Raw genomic sequence first — 16,985 nt, 5'->3', positions numbered from 1 at the left:
GCAGGTACAGTAAAACTCTTGCTAGATCTGTATTATTATATTTAATTCAAGTTTCATTTTATAAAAATAAAATCGTCTGGTTGCACAATATTTAGAAAATAATCTTACTGTCCCATATGTTGTTCTTGTATTGATCTCCATATATTGCAAAAGGTCAGCACGTCCTTACTTTTTTATTTTTCTATTTTTTATTTTATTTAATTTTATTATTTTTTTCATTATTTTTTTCATTATTTTTTTCATTATTTTTTTCATTATTTTTTTCATTATTTTTTTCATTATTTTTTATTTTTTTTTTTTTTTTTTTTTTTATTTTATTTTTTATTTTTTTTTCATATTTTTATTTAAAATATTGCACACAAATTTTCCCAAAATTAATGCTAAGCCGTTTTGGAGCCATATATATATATTTATTTATTTACATATTTATACTGTAAGAAGTAAAGAACTTCTTTTACAACAAAATGGAAACAGGTGATAGTTTACATTATGACCAAGAGAGTAACATAAGAGCAAACAAAATTCAAAAGAGAAGCAAAAAACAAATAGAATCGTTGGTTTATTCCTTGAAGAAAAATATAAAAAGTAGGCTCTTAATTTTGTGTGATAATTTACATAAAAAAAAAAAAAGACGCATGAATAGAGTAATACGTATATACATATGTATATATATATATATATATATATATTTAACCTACTATTTTCTGATAAATGTGTAAATATTTACAATATTTATGGTTACTTTTACATGAAAAATGTATGCTTTTAAAAAAAAGCTTTTTCCCTTTATTATTATTTCGGATGTACTCAGTTCAGTGTTAAAAGGGGCTTTCATTTTTATGTAAATATTTCGAAATTGTCCTTTAAGGGGGTAATGTTTGTGTTAACTAGTGCCTATTTGCGCATTTGCGCTATTCACATAATTATAGTGCACTTACGCTGCGCTAAATTCTAAGCGAACTCCACGAGCAAACATGTCGTTAACTTAAAAGTTAAATAAGGCGACAAGCGACAAAGTTATGCACATATGTATATATATATATATATATATATATATATATATATATATATATATATATATATATGCAATAGTTATGCACACGTGGAACACCAATTTTCTTTACTTGTTACTTGCAAAATATATTATACTTTTTGGTCGAATATAAAATTTATACAACTGAGTTATTATTTCTTATGCATATTTTATCAGAGAGTGAAGAATTAATAAATAGAGCAAATTATTTTTTCCCCAATGATGATATGTTAGATCAAATTCTTTTCAATTTGTGTAAGTGTATACCAAATGATAAAGATATATTGGAAAAGACTAAAAGAATTAAGTCTTATAACTCAGATATATTTTTGGAGTTCACAGATTCTGATGCAGATAGTTGGAGCAATGATAATAGGTTTGATGATGTAAGTTTATATGATGGACGTGATAAAAAAATTAAATCTAAGAATTTTATTTTTAAGTTAGAAGGAGAAAATGAAAAAAAAGAAATAAATAAAACAAATCCTTCTTCTTGTGTAGAATGGCTTGGGTTTGTTAATGAAGCAAATGGGTATGCAGCCGTGAAAATTTTTTCTCCTTTTATTTATCAAGAATATTATACTTATGTAAATAGGCTCGTATTCTTTTTATTTCAAAAAACAAAATGCCTTCAAATAGGGGACTTTTTAAACAACCACAAATTCTTATATATAACTATTCCATTATATATGAAATGTAAAAATAAGCTATGCGTAAAACTATCACATATCGACGTGTCAAAAGATTCTTACATTTAAAATTTTTCGCTTAGGGGCATTTTTTTTTTCGCATGCTTAATATAACATATGTCATATCATAGCATAAATCATTAACAGCAACCCTAACGCTACATTACGTTACACGTTCACTTATTTTTGCGTTTCTCATAAGTGTAATTAATACGTGTACATAAATATATAATACATATATATATATATATATATATTCAGCTGCTGTATTGTAACGGCTATCAACTTATTCCTTCTACTATATAATTTTGCGTATAACATGGTTCAAATAAACCAATTTACCTTTATATTGCTAAAAATTTTATGTTTTTCAAAATGCAGTACAAGTAAATTTTCAAGAACTAACCTAGTTTTTTCATTATTCACCACCTTATATGTACATAAAAAAAAAAAATATAGCTTTTTTTTTTTTTTTTTTTTTTTTTTTTTTTTTTGTAGTTCTTTAAAAAACGATTATTTTATGAACATGTTCATTCTTGGTGCATAAATTTAAAAGGTACTTCTGTGAGCAAGAATGTTATATATGCATATATGTTATTTCTCATTTTATACACATATATGTACAAAAACACATAATTACATATATATATATATATATATATATATATATATATATATATATATATATATATAATCATTGATAAATATAGTTCGCTTTTTACCAAAAAATAAATTTTTTTTTTTTCAATAAAATATTACAACCTAAAACATAAAAAAAGTCGTTTTAAGTATACGCATTTTTTTGGTTAAAATATTTATCGAATAAATAAAAACAAAATAAAAGTTAATAAAATGGGAAAACAAAGTGCACTTTTGGCAAATAAATTTTTTTTCTTATTTATACGCTTCATTTTTCGCTGTGAATTATAGCCAATAATGCTAAGATAGATAATAAATTTATTACTATACTATTTTTTTCTGCATTTTATTATATGGGGGGTTTGATATAACAGTACAACAGTTGATGGATAAATTTTGTGTTTTTAATTATTCATAAATAATATATGAACAAAGTTAATTATTCATAAATAATATAAGAACAATGGTTTAATTTTTTTTTTTTTTTTTTGTTCATAATTTTTATTTCATTTCAACACTTGTTTTATTCTTTTTTTAAAATTTCATTTTATAATCTTTTTTTGTACCTCCATACAATATTTAACTTTTCTTCCCTCATATATATAAATTTATATATATTATTTGTACGTATAAATATATATATACATTATATTTGTACGTATAAATATATATATATATACATATACATTATATTATTTGCATATATAAATATATATACATACATTATATTATATATAAACAAAATAAGTACTTCATTTTTTCCATTCACAGAAAACTTTTATTAAAAAAACAATAAAATTTAAAAAAAGAAAAAAACAGAAAATTCATCAAGTTAAAAATTGCAATAAACTTTACTAAACATAAACATATAAAAAACAGTTGAATATATTAAAATAAATTTATATATTATTTATATACATATTATATATATATATATATAATATATATAATATAAATTATGCCGTTTAAAGAACAAAAAACTGCAATTTTTTACCTCAAAAAAACCTGTTTTTGCTAATCAAAGCTTTACATACTATTTATTTTATTTTACCTTTATGCTTCCTTTTTTCCTTTTAACTCATTTTGAGCTAACATGTTTTTTTCATTGCTTATAATAGTCGTGTTCATTTATACTACATATATGGGTATCGTATAAATATATAATAATACGAGTAATTATATAATGTACATGTATAATTATATATATTTTGTACTTTTATAATAGTACTGCATTAAAATATTTATATTAAAAAAAAAAAAAAGAAAAAAAAATTTAAATATTAAAATAAAAATATATTTAAATAAAACAAAAAAAATTTGAAGGGTAAAAATATTTTCAATATTTTCTATTTATATTTTTGTTTTTATTTTTATTTTTATTTTTTATTTTAATTTTAATTTTAATTTTAATTTTAATTTTAATTTTTTTTTTTTTTTTTTTTTTTACATTTAACAAAAAAAGCATAATAAATTTTGTTTATGCTTTAAAATCACATTAAAGTAAAATAAAAAAGTAACAATCGAGTAAGTAAATAAATATAAATATATATTTATATTTATTTATTATATATTTACGTACTTTTTTATTACATATATATATATATATATATATATATATATATATATATATATATATATGTTTTTAATACAACAATATAAATGTATTTATCATTATTTGCCGTTTTAAAACCTTTTCTTATGCTTTTAGTAAGTAAAAAGGAAAAAAGGAAGAAAAAATAATGCATAAATATATATATATTGTTGATTTTTTTTTTTTTTTTTTATATTTGTTAACTTCTATTTGTATACTTCTTTTTATTTTGTACTTTTTATTTTTATCTTTACACTCGTATAGTTACGTGTGGTATATGTATAAAATATATTATACCTCCTTGTATTGAAGCAGGGGAGATACTAAAACGCATATATATTTTTTATATACATTTATGCAAAATATGTATATATATATATATATATATATATATATATATATGGCATAATATCATATAGTATATTATAAGCATATATATCATTTGTACATTTTTACTATCTGTATATTTTTGAAAAAGCTTAAAAAAAAAAAAAAAAAATTAACACACACACACACAACAGTAGCAATTATTTTGTGAAAGCTGTTATATGCAACGAAAAATAAGTTGTAGTAATTTTGGAAATATTGTATCGTGAAAAAAAAAAAAAGAAAATAAACGAATATACCTATAAACGAATATATTAATAAATAAATGAAAAAAAACTGTAATTGTAATATTTCATGAAATGCTTGAATTAGCTTCGTGCAAAAATGTAGTGTCAACTTTTATAATTACAATAACATCATATTTTTTGTGTTGCAATATTTATATAATATTTATGTAAATAATTAAAACGTATAACTTATAAATATATATTGCGATTAAATTAAATTATGATGCAAAAATACACATAATATATTATATATATATGTATATTATATATATATATATTACATAGCTACGTTTATTTAATGTAGTGAATAACAGTTATATATATATATATATATGTACGTGTTAATATTATTGTTACTTTTTTCTGTTATATAAGGTTACTTTTTTTTTTTTAAATGTATATACTCCTTTTCTTGTAACTTTTATACCTTATTAAAACTTCCCGTGTATGATAGAACTACCAGAGTATTGTCTAATTGCCATTTGATCAAATTTATTTAAGTTGATTTTATTTGTATTGTACAAAAAGACTCCGAGTATTATTAATATTATATGTACAGTTTGTATATATATTTAATTATACCTGTTCGTATCGCTTTCCGTTAATACCATTTTTTTATTTCTAAAAAATTTTGACATATTATTCCCTCATCTCATCTCCCCAAACTTTATACATAAATATTCAAAGTTGGAAGACAAAATCGTTTCAGTATTTACCGTCCAGTAAAGTGACTTGAAAGTAATAAGATTTATACAAAAAAATAAAATAAAATATTAAATAAAAAGAAGATAAAAATAAAGAAAACATAAAAATAAAGAAAATATAAAAATAAAGAAAACATAAAAATAAAGAAAAGATAAAAATATGAATGCAAAAGAAACAAATAAAAGCTTTTTTTTTTTTTTTCATATGAATGCTCAATATTTAAAGCTAACTTGTGATCCCAAGTAGTGTCTAAACGAAATAAGCTCTTGCACATTGACTTGAAGTGTTGTAATGAACTCAAACCAAAATTGTAGTTGTTAATTGTCAATAACTAGCGCCATTGGAAGCATATGTACAATTAGAGATAAACTGAAACATAGGGGAAAGAGAAAAAAAAAAAAAAAAAAAAAAAAAAAGTAAACGAACGAACGAACGAACGAACGAACGAACGAATTAGCAAACTAACACATCTCACCTCCTAACAAACGAACAACTTGTATAAAAGAGCTTTTCCTGAAAAAGTTTAAAAAAAAAAAAAATTAAAGATTAAAAAGCAGTGCATTATTATGTAAAGCAGAAAAATCATAAACTTTTTACATTTTGAATAAGAAATTTTGAGAAAATTAAAAAATATATCATATTAACATTAATCAAAGTTGTATAGTTTTTTACAGCACACACACACAAAATATATATATATATATATTTTTTTTTTTAAATTAAATAAATATAGGATAATATTTAATTATACGTGTGTATGTATAAATAGGAGGTAAACCACCCCCACCCCCGCCACGCGACTGCTATCCCACATCCCCATATAATATTATATAAATAGACGTTACCTTTATGTTGTTATTTCGTATGTGTCATATTTAGGTATATTTGCTACTATAGTGTAGTGCATAAATAAAAGAACATTTTGGACATTTTCATTTATTTCATAAATATTTCAAGGGAATTCAATGAAATAAATTAAGAGATAAGAAAGAAAGAAAAAAAAAAAAAAAAAACTTCCACATATTTATGAAAGTAATCATATAGTATGACAGATATTATACCTGCTTGTTAAATTGATAGAAAAGTTTTGTTGATTTTTTTTTTTTTTTTTTCTCGAATCCACAAAAATATAGTTAACAAAGAAAACACATATTTTATAGTTTATGTATAAATGTAATTGAGAATAGTGTAACCAAATTTTAAAATCTCTTTGATGTGTAATTAATTGAAGAATATATATATATATATGTGCATACATATTATATACATACATATATATGGACATATATATATATGCATATATGTAAATATCTAATATTTCTGAAAGCGAAAATATATACCGCACTAAAAAGGGGGAAATAACAAATTCCACAGTATCAGTTATGCACACGTTTTGTGTATACATATACACAGAGGAGTATATACACGAATTATATATATGTACTAGTGTGTGTGTATGAGTTATTTTTGTATGAACAAATGCAAGATATTAATTGCAGCCATATTAGCTTTTTAATTTTATGTCGATAAGTTTTACAGTGAAAAAATGAGCTACAGTTTATGTATTCTGGAAAGAAAATATAATAGGTGGAGAAAAGGGTTCTTAAAAAGAAGAAATATATAGAAATAAATAAATAGATACATACGTAGATTAGTGCGTAGATAGGTAGTAGATAGCTACATAGATAGACATGTAGAAACATTGATATATAATTTTAGAGCTGACGTAGGTCAACAAACAAAAAAGTATAGTGTGTATGAGTTATATTAAAATTGAATACATACACCATCCTTTTTTAATAATATTTTTTTTTTTTTTTGCGATAACTCACTTAAGAAGAGGGGGGGAAAATTGAATATACCACTTCAAACCTTTTCGATCATAAATAACTATATAGAACGATTAACATTTTACCAGAATTGTATTATATTGTATTAGTTGAGTATAATTCATTGGCTGACATTCTTGTTGAGGCTCTTTATGAACACTTTGGTAATATAGTAAAAAGTATATCTAAAATAATTTTCATTTTTAGTATGAATAGAGTTTGTTTTGTATTAACTGTGTTAGTACAATTTCGAGCACATTTTATTTCTCTGTTTTTAACCTTGACATACGTATGTGTGCATATATATATATATATGCATATACTATTATTTCGCTTTACTTGATCGTTGCTGCGTTCATTGTATAAGAGCAGTAGTTGCATTACTCCACGCGAGGAATTAGTATAAAGTATTATTACTCAATTAATGTTAAATTAAATTTAAAAAGATTTTTATATATGAATAATGAACTCCCATTTGTATCAAATTTTATATACATAAGTATGAGTGGGAGTTACTAGTTCATTACTTTAAACGAAAACGTTGAACTGATTTACTGAAAATTCATATGCATATATATATGCATATATGTATATAAATATATATATATATATATATATTTATATTGGAACTAATTCGTTATGCATTATTCCATTTTGTCTTTTTAATGAACCATGTGCATATTTTCATACAGTGCTCGCGTCGATTTTTTAATCTACGTTATATGTATTTAAAAAAAAGAAAAAAGAAATATATGTCCTATTTGTATGAGTTTAAAATAACACCGTAAAGTTGCCCATGCACACATGCACATACACATGTTTACGTACATTTGACAGACTGGCTTACTTCCTGCACTGTTCAGGTATAATTCGCATCCATCAGAAATAATGGAGAAGAGCGAAAGTCAAAGTCACACGACGTATTACCAAACAACATCATCGAATAATGATAGCATAACATTTTCCTATGAAGATATAAAATTAAATAAAAATGAAAAGGGAAAAAATCATGATAGAAAAGGTGCTAAGAGCACCAGGGGAAAACACATAAAAAAAAATAGCGATTTAAACATAGGTTACTATAATCATATTAAAAAAGAACAACAGTGTGTGAAAAATGATAAGAAGCTATTTCTTGATGGTGAAAAATGTAACAACTATATTTTTTTACGCGATTATAATAATAATAATAATGTTAATAATAGCAGTAATAATAGCGGTAATAATAGCGGTAATAGTAGCGGTAATAATAGCGGTAATAATAGCGGTAATAATAATTACAGTAATAGTAGTAATAGTAATAATAAAAATAAAAATAATGTGCAATCTGTTAAAAATAGTTCTCCTTCTGACCATGCCGTAAAAATAAATGAAGACAGCTGTAAAGATAACTGTGCGAGTTGTGCATATACTTCCAATAATTATGGAATAAATAAATTTTACCATCACTTGCGCAACAGTAATGGCAGTAACAATAGCAATGACAATAACTGTAACGATAACAGTAACAGTAATAATATTAATGTGTCTTACAGTGTTAATAAATATACCCGTAATATAAACCCATTTAATAATAAGAATGGGAAACATGTATTTTATGAGAATAAGAACGGAAAAAATAATAGCAGTGGCCACAACAACAACAGCTTCAGTGATGGTTTAAGACTAACCAAGGAGTTACTTAATGACCTGGATAAGAGAAACCAGAACCTTCGGGAGGAAGAGTGCGATAGAGATAGCGAAAATGAAAATTTTTTAATATATGTTAAGAAAAAAATAGAGGAAAAAAAGGAAGCAAAAAAGAGGAGGCTCAGTAATTATTATAATGAACAGAATGATCTTGATTGTAATCGTAAATGTAATCATGATTGTAATCACGAGAATGATCAAAAGAAAAGGGACAACTACTTGGCTAATAACCATAAAGGCATAATTAGCAGTAACAACGAGTTTGCACACAAACATGAAACTTACAAAACTTTCAATGATAGCAACTCTTTATTCAGTGATGAGTCCACCAAAGTATTTGTTAACAAAAAATGCAAAGTTAACATTAACATGTGTGAAAATCCTTGTGATATGTGGTATGGGCTGAAAAGTAGTACTGGGGAAGACGTTTTTATTAATAGTTTAAATAATAAAAATAAAAGGAGGAAAAAAATGGAAAATATGAAATATATGAAAAGTATAAAAAATTTGAAAAATATGAAAAGTATGAAAAGTATGAAAAATATGAAAAATATGAAAAATATGAAAAATATGAAAAATTTGAAAAATATAAAAAATATAAAAAATATGAAAAATTTGAAAAATATAAAAAATATGAAAAATATGAAAAATATGAAAAAGGGGGGAAGAACGAAGCATACGAATATGATGAATACGATTCAGTTAAAGAACGAAACAAGGACGAAAACAAAAAATTTAGAAAAATATTTTATAGGTAAAAAAAAAGGGAAATATAATAAAATTTGTTCCAATTATTACATGAAATTAAGCAGTAATGAGGATAACATGTCTGATAACACAATAGCAACTATGCATATAGATGGCAATTGTAAGTATAATGAAAAGAATGATACCAGAGGTACAAAAAATAATCCATACAATTGCAACAGCTACAATAATAATAATGGCAACTTAAAAAAATTTTATAATAATAAAAATAGTTCTACAACAAATGGTGGGCAGTTCGAAAAAATAAACAAAAATTTTTTAAACAACACTAACAGTAATAATATTAATAATGCACACAGTAATGTGTTCAATAATGGGGGGTACTGTAATAACCTCATTAATCACCATAATAATACTTATCACCAGCTAGCTAAAAAAGCAACAAAAAAAAAAAATAAAAAAAAAAATATGACTTGGTCATGCAAAAAAAATAATAATAACAATTATGGGCATTCACATAAACGTAGAGTGCATTTTGCACCAGTAAAAAATGGTAAAAAAAATAATAATTATTATGAAAATGATAATAAAGCAATTAAAATTAATATCAGAACTCATTGTTCTGACAACAGAAATAATAATAGTAACGTTGTTGATGAAAAAAGTGGAAGTATTTATAATAACAACTGCGGAAGTTATAATAACAGTGACATGTACGGTTTAGAAAATAAATGTAGCAATGTGATAATAAGTCATACCTGCGGAGAAGATGGTAACAAGGATGACGCTAGTAATAAAAGCAAAAGACTGTCCGAGAATAGTTCTATGAATTACCATAGCAATAATAATGTTGATAATAGTAGTGCTGGTAGTTGTAGTGTGGTCTGCGGTGGTTTGACCGAGCAAAATACGAACAGTGGTAGCAACCCCCAAAAGAGCTGCTCTTATTTGAGTCAATTGGAAAATTGTAATGAAATTAATAATGCACAGTATTCTTTGCTTAATGGTACTAAGAATAGCTTAGCGAATGACGTAGCAAATAGTGCAGTAGATTACTCAGCTAATAACGTACGTATAATGAATGCATCATATGGTGAACAACTCGATAAGCATAAAAATAATGGAAATAATGTAGAGGGTAAGAGCAGTCATTTCATTACAACACCCTCTTTCGGTAAAGCAGCGGGTTACGACAACAACAAATACATTAACATAAATAGTATCAGTAGTAATAGTTGTAGTAATCATATCAGTAATAGTAACGGTGGTAACAATGTAGACAAAGCATGCGCACATCATAAAAGTGGGATCGCGTATTACCATAGTTACAGAAATGTTTTTAAAAAAACAAGTGAACATAAAACATATAAATTATATAATCCTACTTCGGCTGCTACTACTGCTACTGCTGCTACTGCTAGCAATAATACTAGCAATAATACTAGCAGTAATACTTGCAATAATGCCAGCAGTAATAATAACAGTAATACTTGCAATAATACCAGCAGTAATAATAGCAGTAATAGTAGAAACTCGAATAATTATCTTAGCATTAATAAAGAAAATGAAACAAACCCTTTTCCGCATCAGTCAGTAACCCATGGCATGATGACCTCCTCCTCACGTACTGATGCATATGAATATTACACTAGGAGCAAAACTAATAAAGACTATGTAAGTAGTACAGAATTTCACCATCACTGCAACAAAAATAATACCATTCAGAGTTACAACAGTAAAACATATGATATTATTAATAAGGAGGAAATTTTTAACAGTACAACAGAGGGTAAGGATAACAAAATGTATTTAACAAATGATTACATATATACAAATGATCAGAATAAAAATTATAATAATTATTATTATAATAATGTAAAATTTGACCTGTCTTATGAAATAGAAGACGATATAAAAAAAAAAAAAAAAAAAAAAAAAAAATGTGGAATATGTCCTTCGATAATAAGTCGATTCACAAAAATGCTCGGGAGAGAGTTCAGCGTATATTGGCTTCTAGGAGAGGCGTCAAATATTAGTCTTCAATTTTTTTTTTTTTTTTTTCTTTTTTTGTACCTTTGTGCTTATGGTGTCGTATGGATTGTATGTATATTAGTATATGCCATACATACATCATACATTCACACATACGCCGTACATACATATTAATATTTTTCGAGTACACATTTTAAGAGGAGCTCATGTAGAGGAAAACATTCCTTCTACAGAGTTACATGGGGTGTAGGCTGAATTAACAGCATAAAAATAAAATAGAAAAAATAGGTTTCGTTTCATGTGTATTGTATGGTGCAGCAGTTTTAGTTATTTTAACTGTTAATTGTTAACAGTTACTTTTTTTTTTTTTTTTTTTTTTTTTTTTTTTTTTTTTTTTTTTTTTTTTTTTTTTTTTTTTTTCTTTTTTTTCTTTTTTTTTTTTTTGGCGTTCAACCTTACCCAATTTACTTATTTAATCTTATTTCATTTCGTTTTATTTCATTTTTCCCTAATTACAACATTTTTATCAACTTTTGTCTTTTCGCTCAATCCATTCACACAGGTATACACAAATTTAGTGTTAAGCAGTATATAATATGCATGCAACAAAATCTGACTGCAAAAAAAATAAAATAAAAATAATAAATAATAAAATAAAAAATAATAAAGACTGAAAAAAATAAACAAATTCACTCTTGATTTTTTTTCAAAACAACTCAAGTTAACTTTTTTTTTTTTTTTTTCTGGTATAATATTGTACTTTCTAAGAGTTCAAAATGTTGAAGCAAATTTAAAAAAAATAAAATGCTTCATTTAGCTCCATTTGCGAAAGGTTAAAAAATTTAAGTGCGTTTGTACGTTCATCCCAAAAGAGGAAAAAAAAGACGTATGTTGTTTGTTCTTCGAGGAAAAAAAAAAAAAAAAAAATAATAGTCAAAACAAAATAAGAAGTAACAGGATAACAGAATAACTTTAAATATAAAACACAACTTTTAAAAAAAAAATTTTCTTTTTTTTTATTTTATGAAAAAATGTAGAAGACGAGTTGGTGTTACTATTTTTTTTTTTTTTTTTAAACCATGGGAGAGTAATTTTTTTATTACACATATAAATGTATACATTTTGTACATTTATATATATATATATATATATATATATATATATTTTTTTTTTTTTCTTTCTTTTTTTTTCTTTTTTTTTTGTAGTGCATGCACATTTTAAAACATTGCTATGTGTTTAATAATAAGGGGTTAAATACAGTTTTAGCAAATGGTTATACACATCATTTCGAAAGAAAAATAAAATATTATATAAACATATTGCAGTTCCAGGTGTGTGGACACAAATACGCATCCCCATACATACATACATACATACAATACGCACATAATATGTGCATAATTCAAATACACACACACATATGTATAATATTTTCTCGTTTTTTCATAAATATGGCATTTTCGAGTTTCCACGTCGTGTACATTTTTAAAATATAATTCTCTTAAGAATATATAACATATCGTTCAATAAGTGTACATAGAAAGGGTCATATAAATATAGTGCTCTCCCGAGTGCAAAAACAGAAGTGTGTTCAGGAGTGCATTCAAAATAGTTCTTTTGCTTCTGCCTGTATATACATATGCACTTTCGTATATACACCAATATTTACCGCCACACGTTTGTACATATATATATTATACCTATACATATATATATATATATATATATTCACCTATACAAGTATAGGCGAGTGAAATCCCAAAGCGCACGATACATAAGAAATAAGGAGAGCACGCATGCACAAGTCTGCTTTTTGTATGCACGTATATATATATGTTGATACCTCATTAACTCAGTTGAATACGTAATAATACGTAGCAACACGTAAAAACGAGCCAAAATATGCGTGTCGCCAGTAACGCATAAAGGGGGGAAAAATAGTGCATTTCGTTTTTTACAAAAAAAGAAAAAAAAAAAAGTCAACGAAAAAGACAGCAAAAGAGACAGAAAACGAGACAGAAAACGAGACAGAAAACGAGACAGCAAAAGAGACAGCAAAAGAGACAGAAAACGAGACAGCGAAAACGAGAAAGAAAATAAATAGTAAAAGGAACGAAGCACATATTAGAAAACTATTAATAGACGGCGCAAATAGCAGGGACGGGAAAATGGGCAGAATGCGCAAGACGAAACCCATTGTTCCTCCTCTGTCCAAAAATGCACTTCGAGTTTTAAATGTAATAATGACAATAGGTTTTATAAGCGCAGTTCCGCAAATATTGACCACAGTTATGACTACATGGAGGGAAGCAGAACCAATTGAATACAAGTACATGTTTCGTGGTAGTGAGCATTCATTATATGTTGACTATACATACTATGGATTGTATAAAGTAATATATGATGACAAACACGTAGAGACATGGTCACAGAGAGTACAAAATATGCGGAGTAAAGGAAGTGAAGGGATTCAAGTAGGAAAACATGCTGAATCTGCTGGTAGTTTATCCCTATGGACATCTGCATGTCAAGAAGCTTGTAGAGATGCAATTATAAAACGTATAGAAGCATATGAAAGAGTTTCTTTTATATCATTAATACTTTTATGTGGCATAGTTATATCATGTACACTTGTAATATTATGTATTGGATGGAATATACTATTTACAAAGAGTATACTAATATCAATGGGATGCTTTATGTTATCATTTATTATTAATGGTGGCATAGGGACTTATTGGTATTATGAGACTGATTTATCTTGGAATTTAGTTACAAAGGCTCAGCAATATCCTTTTCCTAGATGTTCATATTGCTTCTATATTTTTATCATTACAACTGGCATATATGCTCTTTGTTTTGTTTGCTTATTACTATTAGATTTATCTAACAAAAGTACTCAAAAAAAATCGCATATTGACCAAATGAATATGCATAATAGAAATCCTATGAACGCTAAAGCAATGTATCAACCTCTTTTTAATGATACAAATAATATGATGATGCCTAGAAGTTCCAGTTATACAAATTTAATGCCATTTAGTAAAGGTATGGATAATACTTTTTCTAATTTTATGCAATACAATAAAATGGGTATGAATCCTATGATGGGTCAAGGATTCCTGGGCTTCGGGAATATGCCCCCAAATATGGGTTCTAATATGCCTCTAAATATGGGTTCTAATATGCATCCAAGTATGCAACAAAATTTAAATCCAAATTTTTTCCCTCAAATGTCAAGACAATATTCTTTTTCTGGTGCGACACCCTCTTATCAACCAGACATGCAAAGCTTTGGTAACTTCCCTAGTACAAATATGCAAGATATGTCTAGTATGTACTTCCCTCAACAATTCCCCGGGAAAAGCTTCGATGGCATGAACAACCCATTCGGATCGCAAACACAGTACAAGTTTTAAAAGAAAAGAACGAAAGCACGGATGGTAGGAAAATATGTATATATGTATTATATATATATATATGTATTATATATATATGTATTATATATATATGTATTATATATTTATGTATTATATATTTATGTATTATATATATATGTATTATATATATATATGTATTATATATATATGTATTATATATTTATGTATTATATATTATTATATATATATGTATTATATATATTATGTATTATATATATATGTATTATATATATATGTATTATATATATGTATTATATATATATGTATTATATATTTATGTATTATATATTTATGTATTATATATATATGTATTATATATTTATGTATTATATATTTATGTATTATATATTGATAACGCGCAAGGAGGAAGATTACCGGGGGGAGGAGGCAGGGAACAACCGTATAAAAGCTTTTCCGCTTTATGATGAAAAATGGACGGATTCGTTATGAGCAGCCAAGATGAGTAGAAAATTTGGACATTAATATGGTTACGTCGTCATATGGATGCACTGCCTCATAGCCACATGCCCAGTATATCTGTTAAAGAAGCCAAGAAAAGGAGTGGAAGTAGGCCCTCACAGGAACTAAGCACTCTTTTACAAGCCTCTTCTATATTAGCACAAAACGCTTCTAAAAAAAAAAAAAAAAAAGGACGAAATAGTAATAATTATTTTTTTTACATATCAAATTTGCGCTTTGAAAAAAGGGAGAGGGAAAAAAGGAAACACTCCGGAGTGCGCATAATGACGTGTGGCATAATGAATTTATTACATCACTCATGCGTGTTTTGCAGGAATGTATATATATATATATATATATATTGTATATATTGTATATATTGTATATATTGTATATATTGTATATATTGTCTATATTGTATATATTGTATATATTGTATGCTTGCATGGATATGGTTGTGGGGGAGAGCCATCCCCAAGAACGATACGAAAACCATGATGTATCTTAAATGGGATAAGATTAACTATAAGTTAAATGCTACTTTGAAGGGGGTGTAAAACATTAAAAGTTTGGCCTAAAGAAATAGAGTAAATGAAAAAAGGATATGATATGACAGCAATAACTTAATTTTATTAATTCTGTTTTATTAATTCTATTAATTTTATTAATTTAGTTAAATTAGTTGATTTAATTAATTGAATTAATTTTTTTAACATAAGCACTTATATATAATTTTACCACTTGACCGAAGTTGCTGATTTGTCGGCATGTTGATTTTTTTTTTTCATTTAACCTTATTTTGTTTTACCATTTTGTTTTACCATTTTGTTTTACCATTTTGTTTTACCATTTTGTTTTACCACTTTGTTTTACCATTTTGCTTTACCATTTTGCTTTACCATTTTGCTTTATTATTTAATTTTACTATTTAATTTTACTATTTTTTTTTTTTTTTTTTGCCGCATCCTACTTTTTATTCCTTTTCAAAACGTACATTTATACAAATATGCACACATGAAAACACGAATTATTCTTTTTTTTTATTTACACTAATTGTAAGAAGCTATTAAAGCACAAAAAGAACTATCAATATTTTTGTTGTTACCAACAATGATACAATGAAGAAAATTGCTCGGTGTATGCTCCATTTAGAGTAATATGGAGCTGCAATTCGGATGGGCCTAGAAAAAGGCTGACTTTTATTTATTTTATTTTATTTTAGTTTTAATTTTAGTTTTAATTTTAGTTTTAATTTTAATTTTAATTTTTTTTTTTTTTTTTTGTTTCCTTTTCTTTTATATGCTTTATATGTATTAATACATGCATAATATATTGCATAGATATATGCATCTCAATATATATATATATATATATATATATGTATTCAAGTATTTATCATAGCCCTTGTACACAATATGACGTAAGGGAAAACCCGTAGTTCCTTAAAATCTCCCTTCTTTTTTCTTATGACTACTACAAAAAATAAACATTTAATCCTACAAAGTAATCGCATTTATATGAAACGTTCATTTGAGCCCATACTGAAAAGGAGGAAAATACCATGTCGAATTTTGTATTCATAAGAACAAAATAAAAA

General features: G+C 25.4%; 3 protein-coding genes across 3 annotated transcripts; all 3 read left to right on the top strand.

Moving 5' to 3' along the window:
- Window positions 1-464: 464 nt before the first annotated feature.
- PmUG01_10041600 (conserved Plasmodium protein, unknown function) lies at window positions 465-1,791 on the top strand (the record flags this gene model as incomplete). Its single annotated transcript, XM_029005619.1, has 2 exons — window positions 465-585; window positions 1,211-1,791. The coding sequence occupies 2 exons, from the start codon at window positions 465-467 to the stop codon at window positions 1,789-1,791; spliced, it is 702 nt and encodes a 233-aa protein (XP_028862190.1).
- A 6,197-nt stretch (window positions 1,792-7,988) lies between these two features.
- On the top strand, window positions 7,989-11,663 carry PmUG01_10041500 (conserved Plasmodium protein, unknown function; the record flags this gene model as incomplete). The annotated part of the gene is made up of 1 exon (XM_029005618.1): window positions 7,989-11,663. One exon carries the CDS (start codon window positions 7,989-7,991, stop codon window positions 11,661-11,663), a length of 3,675 nt encoding a protein of 1,224 aa, XP_028862189.1.
- Window positions 11,664-13,666: 2,003 nt separating this feature from the next.
- PmUG01_10041400 (conserved Plasmodium protein, unknown function) lies at window positions 13,667-14,908 on the top strand (the record flags this gene model as incomplete). The annotated part of the gene is made up of 1 exon (XM_029005617.1): window positions 13,667-14,908. One exon carries the CDS (start codon window positions 13,667-13,669, stop codon window positions 14,906-14,908), a length of 1,242 nt encoding a protein of 413 aa, XP_028862188.1.
- Window positions 14,909-16,985: the final 2,077 nt, after the last annotated feature.

The sequence above is a fragment of the Plasmodium malariae genome (assembly GCF_900090045.1).
Source record: "Plasmodium malariae genome assembly, chromosome: 10".
Lineage (NCBI taxonomy): Eukaryota > Apicomplexa > Aconoidasida > Haemosporida > Plasmodiidae > Plasmodium > Plasmodium malariae.
This window is presented reverse-complemented; position numbering and strand designations above follow the sequence as displayed.